The sequence below is a fragment of the Panthera onca genome, chromosome B3 (genome assembly GCF_046562875.1).
Source record: "Panthera onca isolate mPanOnc1 chromosome B3, mPanOnc1 haplotype 2, whole genome shotgun sequence".
Lineage (NCBI taxonomy): Eukaryota > Metazoa > Chordata > Mammalia > Carnivora > Felidae > Panthera > Panthera onca.
This window is the reverse complement of record NC_138344.1, coordinates 84,514,699-84,526,763: the sequence shown is the minus strand read 5'-3', so window position 1 is coordinate 84,526,763 and position 12,065 is coordinate 84,514,699. Positions and strand designations below refer to the sequence as shown.

Genomic DNA, 12,065 nt, shown 5'->3' with positions numbered 1-12,065 from the left:
AGGATATTTTGTGGAAAGGAACTTGGAGTACGTGTTAAATATAATCTCTGTCCTCTAGCCAGAGGTTCTTATGATCTGATCTATTATGGGAGATAAAATAAAACCAAGATACTTACATTCGTTGAGACACACAAATAAGCATTCATTATCTTCTGCCATAGTAAATAATGGGTATAAATGCATAAATGTTTGGTTTCTGAGGAGTTGTTTCACTTTTTTCATTTAAAAGAATTACTAAATGGCGTGTATGAAGAAATCCAGTGTCGTTTTTAGAATATTATATTTTCCTCAACTTAATGATAAAATAAAATCTGTCTTAACTTCTAGAGGTATTGTGTGTTTGACCTGTGCTTAGAATCTAAATGTGTATCTTCAGGAATATAGTGGAATCTTGTCATAATACAAACTTCTTTTGATCTGAATCTGTGTATAAAGTAGCTTCTTTTGGACTTTGTACAAAAAGGGCTATATGGGTAAAATAGAAGGACCAGCCTCATTTTTTTTTTTTAAGTTTATTTATTTATTTTGAGAGAGACACAAAGCACTAGCAGGGGAGGGGCAGAGAGAGAGGGGATGAGAGAATCCCAAGTAGGATCCACATTGTCAGCACAGAGCCTGATGTGGGCCTCGATCTCATGAACCATCCAATCATGACCTGAGCTAAAATCAAGAGGCAGATGTTTAACTGACTGAGCCACCTATATGCCCCCAGCCTCCTTTTATTCATAACATGAATCCTAAGAATATTTTGAATTGCTATCCCCATTTTATAAATGAGAACACTGGTTTTCAGAGTCTGGAGTAAGAAAACCTAAGTTCTAGACCCAGCACAGTCAGTAAGTTAGTATGTGATCTTAGGGAAGTCACTGTTTTGCTCTGAATGTAAATCTTCTCATTTTCAGTTATGGTCCTGTTACTTTTAGCCTTTGCATTACAAGCCTAATGAGTAACAACATCTGACTTTTTGACTCTGTCCTTTTTTCATAGTATTTTGCTGCCTTGCAAAAACAAAATTTTTAGTTATTTCTTGGTAATGTAAAGGCTAGAGTGGATTTCTAGGCACTGTATTTTCATTCTAAAATTTCTAATTTGCATATATCTGTACACTTTAATAGTATTTCATCTTGTGATTTTCAATTTTAAAAATATTTTTGAGGATTTACCATATACTTAGCAGCGAAAACAATGCAGTGATATGGAACAGTAATCTGGCTTCTCATACTTTATGGCTTCACCTCTTTGGGCCTCTGTTTCTTCAGTAAGAGAATTATATAATCTGTAATGTCCATTTTGACTCTAAAATCTATGATTCTTAGAGATGTAAGAAGACATAGATACAGTTTTTAAGGTTTAATGCTTGTTTAATGGAAAGTGCCAATGATAGGCAAAGAAGGTTTCTTGCTAGAAGATTAAGTGGTGTTTGTGAGAATGAAGAATACAACTAATTTTTTAACCATGTATTTTATTTGATAGGATGAATAAATTTTAATGCTATAAAAAAAATAAAGCAAAACACCTCAGTAGAACTGTTTCCTGGCACAGAGAACTTGTGGAAGAGGGTGGAGATTCCCATTTGCAATATGTGATCAAATAGGCAAGATTTGAAGAAAAGATAATGCCTCTTGCCTGGCAAGGAAGAAATGAGAATTTATGAGACCCTATAAGATTCTGCAATGGGATACTTAGATCAGCTTTCTTTGTTAAGAGTTACTTTTTTCTGCTTAGAACTTAAGTAGGAAAAATTGAATAGTAAGTTTAAATTGCTTTATGTATTGGCACAGCTCTATCTTTAACTGCACTTCCAAATGTTTCATCACCTCACTGTTACTATGCATGTTAACATTTTAAAATGTATTCTGATAGTTTTCTAATTCATTGACACTACATGCTTTATTGGCTTGTGCCCATCGTTAAAAACAGATTTCTACTTTTAATAGATTTTATTTCATTGAGCTTACAAAAAAAAAAAAACTCAGAATTTTTTTTATTTTAAGCATATGCTTAGGGTATGGTTGAAATTAATCCTATATTTTTCATGTTCATATAGTTTCTACTGTTCATAATTTTTCTTTTTTACAGATATTGATGATGCTCAAATACTTCCCCGCCCAACTAGAGTCAGACATTTTTCACAAAGTGAAGACACTGGAAATGAAGTTTTTGGTGCTTTGAATGAGGAACAGCCATTGCCTCGAAGTAGCAGCACTTCTGACATCTTGGAACCATTCACTGTTGAACGAGCCAAAGGTGCAGTTCCTGTCATTGACAGTTCATCCCGTCATGCGCCAAGCTTGCAGAGTTCCACAGAGGCTTCTTCAATAACTAGATCCACTGAAAGCCACATCACTGATACTCATAGTAGAGAGTCTTCTCTGGAAGTTGGTGATAGCATATATGATCATCTTTGTCAGTTAATAGATCCGGTAGAACTTGCAGATTCAGCTTTTGAACAAATCCAGTACATTGACCTTGAAGGAGATGACGATCTTCTTTCCTCCCTGAAAGAATATTTTAAGGAAAACCAGGAAAATCATAGTAGAAATGAGTTAGGTAAAGATGTAGCTTCTCAGGAATTGATTGTTGGAGTAAATAGGGATGAACAGTCATCCTTAGATAAATTAGAATACATAGACCAGGAAAGTAAATCAGAAAATATCACCTCTTTTGTTGGGACTCCTGAAAACATTCAGTTTCAAAAAGAACCAAACTCAGCTGTCTTCATGAGTAGTATTGCACCTAACCAGTTAGACAGTTTTATGAGAACAAAAACTTATGAAAAAGCTAAGGAACTAAACAGTGATAAACAGTCATCAGAACCTAGTTCAGGTAGCCCTTGTGATAAAGAAATGAGGAAACACCTGTATAGACAAACAGCCACAGAATTAGATGCCTGTGTAGATACAACACTAGCTGAAAAGGTTAAGGGTGTGCAAATTAATGAAAAAATCACTGTCCCACATGTTATGCATGCCAAGAAAACTACACTAAAAACACCTGTTAACCACAGACTGCCTCATGTTACAAACACTAGCAAGCTTTCTCCAACTAAAAGGAGCTTGTCTGAAACAGTAACTCCTAGAGCCAAAATCATGAAAATTACTACTAAAAAACGAAATACTGTTCATGTTACTTTTAGACCATCTACTGAGTCAGTTCAGTTTTATAATCCTCTGGAAAACAAAGAGGCTCCATGGAAGATGAGACTACGGAAGCTTGGTGGTTTTAGTAGTAGTAGTAGTAGTAGTAATAGCAACAGCAGCACCAGCAACCCCCATGCCAGCTCAAATAGTTTTACAGAGATAGTGAAGCCTGGTGTGTACAGGCCTCTAGATTCAGTTGGTACAGCATCAGTAAGTAGCAAAACAAGTAAGGAATCTACAGAGATTCCCACCACTATATTACAAAAAGAAGGAACTGCAAGTAATCAGTTAGGTAGTCGTAGTACTCTTAGGTCATCAAGTCATGAGGCAGGACTACAGCAGGGCTCCCTGGGTGGCGTTTATAAAACTGTTGTACATGCTCTTTCGAAGCCGAAGGCAAATGTTTCCCCACAGAGGCAGAACAGAATGCCACCAGAGGCTCCACTGAGGGATCTGTACAGTCATGTAATGGGCTATTTTGGAAGGAAAGCTGCAGGTGAGCACTAACAGTGTGCAGAGCGCAAAAGGAGAAAGACAGCACCAGTTTGGCTTAATGCAACTGAAGCAAGCTATAAGCAATCAAAAAGCTTTGGGATGGTCACTGCTTTCTCTCTGTTTGGTTATGCATGCGCCTTTTCCCAGCTGTATTTTTCCCAGCATAAAATGTTTATTTAAATTACTAATTTCCCTTATAAGGCATTTAGTTAAACCTCTTTGCTGCTGAACAAGATAGGAAAGAGGAAGAAAATAGGAAAATTTTAATGACCTTTCAGAGGCTATCTAAATCAAATATTTTCCTGAGTATGCACTACATGAGACATGAAATTAAGTTTACTAAGTAGTTGGAATACTTTCTTCCCTGGCCCCCTATAGTTTATATTTAAAAGGGCACCAGCTATAGCTGATTGAGTTCATTTACTTTTATGATTGATATACTTGGTTTTATCTTTTTTCTTGGAAGAGTATTATTTTGATATTACATAACATAATGGAAATCAAGGTCGTACAACCAGCACTAACATTTTTTAGTTATCATTGAAGGAGAAATTATTTCTTAAATTTCAAAGTGGATTTAGTTACCTTTAAGCCATTTGAAAACAAGCTGCAAGCTTCTTAGTTTTGCATTCATTTGTATAGAATGCAAGTCCTTAAAACACTTACCAGTACTTTTCTTTTTTCTGAGATTTTAGATGTGCATAAAGGTTTCATGATAGCCAATCATGATTTTAATATGGAACCTCTATGGACAGATTACAGAAAGCAAGATTATGGTAACTGTCTTCTCTTATCTTGATTCAAATTAAAATAACTTTACAAATATAGAAAATTAACTTTCAGCAGTAAGGTAGGTTTTGATTTTGTTTGTTTAACATGGTTTTGTTAGCATGATTAACAGAATGCTGTATAATGCATCTTGCATTGAGCCATTAATGCCACTTGAGGGCAGTATTTGACAGCTTAGCAAAGCCTGGCCAGTAATATAAAGATAATGGTATTTCACAATGAACTTTTGACCAGTGTATTTTCTTAACCTGAAATGCTTTTTAGTTTATTAGGAATGTAAGCAATGCTGATTTTCTTTTAATTGCAGAGAAATTAACTTTTCAACAGCATAATGTGAAATAAATAAATATCATTTTTTCTATAAGTTTGTTTCCCAAGTTTAAAACTTTGTTAATGTAGTCATTAAAAAAATCAAAATAACTTTTGTGGGTTTTTTTTTATATAGAAAAACCTTTGTGAAAATAAACCTTTTTTCTTAAAACAATGAAATTAGATTTTGTAGTGAACTGAAATGACATTATGTCACAATTATAGATTATTTATCTAAGCTTAAATGCATTTCTGTCCTACTGAGATGTGCATAGATTGAAGGGATAGATTTCTTGCAAATATTCCTTGGGGAAGAATGGAATTCTAAATTATTAAGGCCCTAAGAAGCAGCATAGAGGCAGGAAGACAGATAAATATACCAGTTTCTTTATAGGCAATATTAACCTAACTCCAACTAGTGCTTATCTATCAGCTTTCTTGCTGTTTAAGGTCATACTGAAGATTGACTAACATCTGCTTAGTTAAATAAAGTAAATATCAATTTACTAATTCTTAAAATTAAATCTAAAAGGAGAGAAATTATTCATAAATGCATGTTTGGCAAATAATTGATATGGCATAGGTAATTTGTTTTGAGTTATTTGTTTCAAATTTAGGAAATGCAGTTAAGTCTTTTCTCACTATATATAGTTATTTATTTATTTTTAGTCAATAAAGAGGACATGAGCCCAAAACTGCCCCCTCTTAATAGTGATATTGGCAGCAGCAATGCTAATGTTCCTGATCTGATGGATGAGTTTATAGCAGAACGACTTCGAAGTGGTAATGCCTCAGTAAGTGTTGTTTTATTTTATTTATTTGGTTTTAGCGAGGAGAGTAGAGAAATTAAAAGATACATACTTTTGTGTGTGTATAAATTTTCATTCAAACAACCTTCCTCTGAAATTTATATTTTTGTAGTATTTTTTATTCAAAGATCTAAAACAAATAGGCTTATAGTTTTGACCAGGGTAAAAGATTAGAATACCTATTTGTTTACCTATTTAGGAATAAGCCCCTACCTTCCTCGTCTTCCCTTTGCTTTTCATGTTTGCTCATAGGTTCTCTTCCTTCCCACTGCCAACCCTTAGCAAGAAAGAGGTCTTCTGGCCCAACTCCCATAAGTTGATAGCATAAGTATTGATTGCTTAATAATTACAGATAACTTTAGAGTAGATTTTAAAGTTATCTTTGTTTTGAATATTAGAATTATGGCAAAATGAAAATAGAACCAATTTTACCCCTAATAATACTTAATTATTAAGGAAAGAAATACATGTGGAATTGCTTTATTTAAATGGTCCTATTCCATTTGGATTTCAATCTTTAGTGAATGTCTGTAGCTCCATTACGTTTCCCTTTTATTTTCAGTTTCATTTTTTTCCTTGAATGGGAAAAATTTTTTTAAATCATTATATATAATCATTATAGAATAACCTCTTTGCCATCATTTTTTCCTCCCTCCACTATCTCTATTTGCTGCTGCTTTTTTGAATTGAATACTTTGCTCTTTCTACGGTCTTAACTTGAATCTATAGATCCTTTTGAGGCTTAAGAGTCTCAGGCCCAGTACCATATAATAACTGGGTCTCTACTTTAGATAAACCAACAGTAGTTCAGGTTATGGCTCCATACAATTACATAGATTATTTAGTTAGTGTGTTTTCACCCTCCTAACTCAGGCCCTAAACCTCAACATTTATTGTGATGATTGTCTTGGCAATTCAGTATTTCACATGTTTAATGACAAGAAGAAATTTTAATGATAAAATGTTTCTTGAATTTTTAGACTATGACAAGAAGGGGAAGTAGTCCAGGCAGTCTTGAAATTCCCAAAGACCTTCCTGATGTTCTAAACAAGCAAAACCAAATGCGCCCTATTGATGACCCAGGTGTGCCCTCAGAATGGACTTCTCCTGCCAGTGCAGGGAGCAGTGATCTTATCAGCTCAGATAGTCATTCGGATTCTTTCAGCGCTTTCCAATACGATGGCCGAAAATTTGACAGCAAGTATCTTTTTCTGTTTGAGCAATATGGTTTTTTGTTGATTGTTTTCTGTTTGAGACTTATGGATTATATAACCATCACCTTCCTCTCTGTTATTTATATGGGGTTCCCATGTATTTTGATTTCATTTTTCAGTGAAATTCCAAAGGAAGTTTTAGGGAATCACTTCAAGTTGGGACCACTTTATTTCACCAAACTAAATTAAAGACACTTAAAAAACAAAAAACCACTGTGCTTTCATAAAACAAATGGTATTCTAAGACCAAACATGTACAAAGGAAAAAAAATTAAAATTGACTTGATATTAGAATAAAGGACAGCCATGGTTATGAGTTGGCACTATTTCATTCTTTGCAAACCACTGTCTAGTTATGTTCAGTGCTTCAGTATGTTCAATACAATTATGTTCAATGTTAAATTACTCAGACCTTTTCTTGAATAATCACTTCATATTAAAATGACAGCAGTGGTATTATTTGGTGCTGTATCACTACTACATAGCTAGCTATATACACTTGGCAGTGAAGAGTACCGATATTTAAAAAAAGAACGTGGGGGCGCCTGGGTGGCTCAGTCGGTAAAGCATCTGACTCTTGGTTTCAGCTCAGGTCAGGATCTCACAGTTCATGGGTTTGAGCCCCACATTGGTCTCCACGCTGATAATGTGTAGCCTGCTTGGGATATTCTCTGTCTGTCTGTCTGTCTCTCTCTCTCTCCTTTCCCTGCTCACACTCGTTCTCTGTCTCAAAATAAACTAAAAACAAACAAAAGAAACATGAAAACTTTGGGAACCACATTAATGAAGAGCTGGGAGATGCATTGGAGAAACATGTTTCCTGCCCTCATATATTACTCTTATCTCAGACTGGAATATATGACTTAGAGAAAAATGGTTTTTACTGTATGTGTGCCATTTTTATTACATATATCTGTAGTTGAAAAGCATATTACCAGCTATCAAAAAACATAGATAATAGTGATGATACATCATATGCATGTTTAATCATTACTGTTAGTAATAAGCTATGAGAACCTTTAAAAAATTTATTTAACGTTTATACATTTTTTGAGAGACAGAATTAGAGCATGAGTAGGGGAGGGGCAGAGAGAGAGAGAGGGAGACATAGAATCCGAAGCGGGTTCCAGGCTCTGAGTTGTCAGCACAGAGCCCGACGTGGGACTCAAATTCATGAACTGCAAGATCATGACTTAAGCTGAAGTCACACACTTAACTAACTGGGCCACCCAAGCACCCCACAATTTATCTCTGATTATAAACTTCCAACTCTTAAAATTATTTGCACTTGCCTGAGTGGTATGTAAATAGAATAGATTTAGGGGAATGTTAATGTTTAATCATTTTGCTGAAGTAGCTGTGTCTTTTGTAAATATTTTTGTTTCATGGTTGAGACGTCTATGTACTAGCATTTCTTCTTCCTATAGATTTTGGCTTTGGAGCTGATGCTGGGATTGCATCCTCTGCTGATGTGGACTCAGGTTCTGGCCATCACCAAAGTGCTGAAGAGCAAGAAGTGGCTAGTCTAACCACACTTCAGTTGGATTCTGAAACAAGCAGTCTTAATCAACAAGCTTTCTCCGCTGAAGTTGCAACGGTTACTGGTAAACTTACTCAAGGGAATGTCTTCCTTAAATGTATTTTTTTAAGCCACCAAAGAATATGTTTAGGATTTTATTTGATAGGTTTTAAGTATTATTACTGTTTAAGTACTATTTTTTTTTCATTCATCTTTATAGAAAAGTGGAGGAAAAAACACATTAATGTAAGAGTTTCTTGACCTGGAGTCTACATGGATAAGTTTTGGGGAATTAGCTGAACTCCCAGTATTATATACAAAATGTTATATGTGTTTGCATCACTGCATTTCCTGCAGTGATGTTTAAATGATAACCAAAAAGTAGTTGAGAAGTACTATCTCTTTTTCATCATCTTTCAGAGTTAGCCTAGATTTTTATAGATTTCTTTGGCAAAGTATTTATTATAGAAACTGTAGGGAATACTGCCTAGTAGAAGGCCTACTTACTAATATACCAATATTCTATGTTCATACAACAGTAAATTATTCTTTTCAGCAATTTTTAAAATGCAGTTAAATATATGATGAGTAGAATCCAAGAAATTTACTCATGAAATGCAGGGTCACATTATTGCAAGGTTAGTGCAGTGACCAGAGGGATCCTGAGCAGTTTCTAGCTCATAGTTCAGTGGTTCCATTCTGTGATCCAAATTCATTCTGGTTCTCACTGTAGTTTGATGCCTTTTGATGGGTGATTCCAGTTTAGGTATCAATATTGTATCCTGTGGTTCATTGGAACTTGCAAGACTAAATACTCATTTCTGCTTGTCTGAATTTGTCAGGCACAGTTCCTCAGCCACATCAAACATGAAGTTTGACCAGTGGAATCCTTGATGGGCAGAAACCCATCCTTTGTTTTCCCATCTTACCCCTTCTTTTCCACTTCCTATCAGGATTACTAAGAACTGTAACCTGCCCCATTAAAGAATAGAGACTGAGTGGAGGACAGGAGCCAACTGAGTTAGATCATAGTCCCATTATTACAGAATTTAAATGACTCAGAGAGAAATACTAGGGAAAATTCTTATTTTATAGTAAACAGCTGTTATTGTAGTTGTTTTTAAAATAAGATGTTCAACATTACTAGTAGAGAATGTAAATAAAAACCACGAGATACCACTATACATATAATTAAACAACTGAAGTTAAAAACACTGATAATACCAAATATTGAAGAGGATGTAGAACAACTGGGAATATCATGTCACTCATGGGAATGCAAAATGGTAAGGTTTCTCTGCCAAAATATGCCAGTGTCTTTTAGAAGTAAACATGCATTTACCTCATGACTATTACTAGGTATTTACCTCTGGCAGCTGTATTTGGAACTTCATGACAGCATTATTCACAGTAGCTAAAAATTCAAAACAGCTCAAGCGTCCAGCAACTAGTGAATGGACAATCAAATTGTAATGTAGTCATTCACTGAATATTCATTGGAATAGGACTCAGAAAAAAAAAAAAAAGATTAACATATGTGAAACCATAGCTGATTCTCAAAAACATGCTAGATGAAAGAAGTCAAATACAAAAGACTATATATCGTACTTTATTATTCCATGTATAGGACATCCTAGAGAAGACAAAACTATAGTGATAAAGGTCAGTAATTACTTGGGGGGGTGGGAGTCAGCAGGGGATCAACTGCAATTGGGCACAAGAAAGCTTTTCATGCTGATGGACATTTCTTTGTTTCGATTGTGTTATTGATTATGGACTGCATACAATTGCCAAATTAATATAACTGTACAGTTAAAATGGGTGACTTAAAAAACTAAATGTGGAAGTTTATTTTCTACGGTCACACAAATTTTAATACTATCAAAACTCTAGATATTTGGACAGTGTAGAGAGTTAATGAACTTTGAAAAGAATGGACTTTCAAAGTAGAAATAATAAAATGGCTGAGAAGTTTTTTAACTGATTTAGAGATCCACTGTACAACCCCCCCAGTCTGTGACTCAAAAGAATCCCACCAATACGTGTCCCTTAATCTGGGGACCATCTATTTTGAAGGAGGAGTTAAACATCATGCTCTCCAGTAAACTACATGGGTTTCTTATAGTTTTCTTAAAGCCCTCAGACTATTAATCAGACTGTGATGTTTTCAAAAGACTACAGTATGTGAAAGAAGTCTGACCTCACTTTTTCTTTTTTATTTATCTTTAGTCATCAAAACTGGAGTTCCCCACAACAATTCTAAAAACTTAATATATAAAGAGAACTTGTTTTAGGCCTTTTGCCTCAATGTGAGTTTTGGATAATTGAACTTCAAAGAATTTTTAACATGTATATAACCTATATTTACTACACATGGTGACCATTTCTAGGACTCTACTAGGAAGTTGTATAAGGAATTCTGTTCTTGATTAGTGCCACTTGTAATAGCGTAAGGGTGTTTAAGAAACTAAAGCAGTTCATGGATCAAGTTCTAATTAAAAGATAAAATTCAGCAAAGAGTACAACAGCATATAATCAATATACAAACTATTCAACACACTTTGATTATTTTCTCAAGTATATTTTGCGTATATTCTCACAGTTAACTTTTTGAGAATAGCTGTGTTCTATCAAAGGGATGTTAATAGTCATGAAATCTTTTATTTTCCTGTAATATTTTCAGAAATTATAGCAGAAACTTAATATAGGAGATAAAAATTTAATGGATAAATATTAATATAGCAATACTTATATTTTAAAAATACATTCTTTAAGAGGAGAACACCTTTAAGTCAGGTGTTCTAGATTGTTACTAATAAAGTTAAAGACAGTAATGATTCACTAATAGGTAATCTTAATAAAAAATTACTTAAGTTCTAATTCTAAAAAATGAATCAGATTTTTATGGATGAAAATAATACATGGAAGTAAGAGAAATAGATTTGTATTACAAAGCATTTGACTAAGGCTGATGATTTTTTAAATGTTTATTTTTTATTTTTCAAAATGTTTATTTTTGAGAGAGAAAGACAGAACGTGAGCAGGGGAGGAGCAGAGAGAGAGAGGGAGACATAGAATCTGAAATAAGCTCCAGGCTCTGAGCTGTCAGCACAGAGCCTGATGTGGAGCTTGAACTTGGGAATGGTGAGACTGTGACCTGAGCTGAAGTTGGACATTCAACCAACTGAGCCACTCAGGCGCCCCCCCTTTTTTTTTTTTTTAGTTTTGAGAGAGAGAAAGGGAGGGAGGGAGGGAGGGCAGGCACATGCGCTGGGGAGGGGCTGAAAGAGAGGGAGACAGAGAGTTGAACCAGGCTCCAGGTTCCGAGCTGTCAGCACAGAACTCAACGCAGGGCCCGAACTTATGAACCACAAGATCATGACCTGAGCTGAAGTCGGACACTTAACCAACTGAGCCACTCAGGCGCCCCTGATGATTTTTTTGTCGTGTACTTATAAAATATTTGATGAGTATTAAGGAGATTGTTTCATTATGCCCTCAATAGTTTGTGTTTGTACTAAAGTATAGGATTTTTACATTTCTGTAGCTACCTTTTAACATATGATTTTGTGCCATATGAATTTACTCCAAATCTCAAATGAAGGAAAGGAAATTGACTACCTACTGTGTATCATAATTGAGCCTAAATGAAATCATGATTATCATTCAGTAAGGGATTCTTAGCGTTATATGTTCTTTTTAAGGCATTTATTGTGTTATATTTAAACATTTGTATAAACAGTGTGGAATGACACATTTGTGGAATTAAAATAATACAAATACATAATTT

The 12,065-nt window shown here is 34.7% G+C and overlaps 1 protein-coding gene across 6 annotated transcripts in view; it reads left to right on the top strand.

Moving 5' to 3' along the window:
* RALGAPA1 (Ral GTPase activating protein catalytic subunit alpha 1) overlaps window positions 1-12,065 on the top strand; it is a 263,713-nt gene that overhangs the window by 112,329 nt on the left and 139,319 nt on the right. For 3 of the 6 annotated variants that reach the window (XM_060619520.3, XM_060619522.3, XM_060619523.2), the window contains 4 exons: window positions 2,080-3,636; window positions 5,403-5,527; window positions 6,523-6,739; window positions 8,184-8,360. In XM_060619520.3, the coding sequence (XP_060475503.2) occupies window positions 2,080-3,636; window positions 5,403-5,527; window positions 6,523-6,739; window positions 8,184-8,360 (2,076 nt within the window). Of the gene's footprint in view, window positions 1-2,079; window positions 3,637-4,330; window positions 4,412-5,402; window positions 5,528-6,522; window positions 6,740-8,183; window positions 8,361-12,065 lie in introns of all 6 variants that reach the window. The other 3 variants (XM_060619526.3, XM_060619527.3, XM_060619525.3) reach the window with 2 other exon arrangements.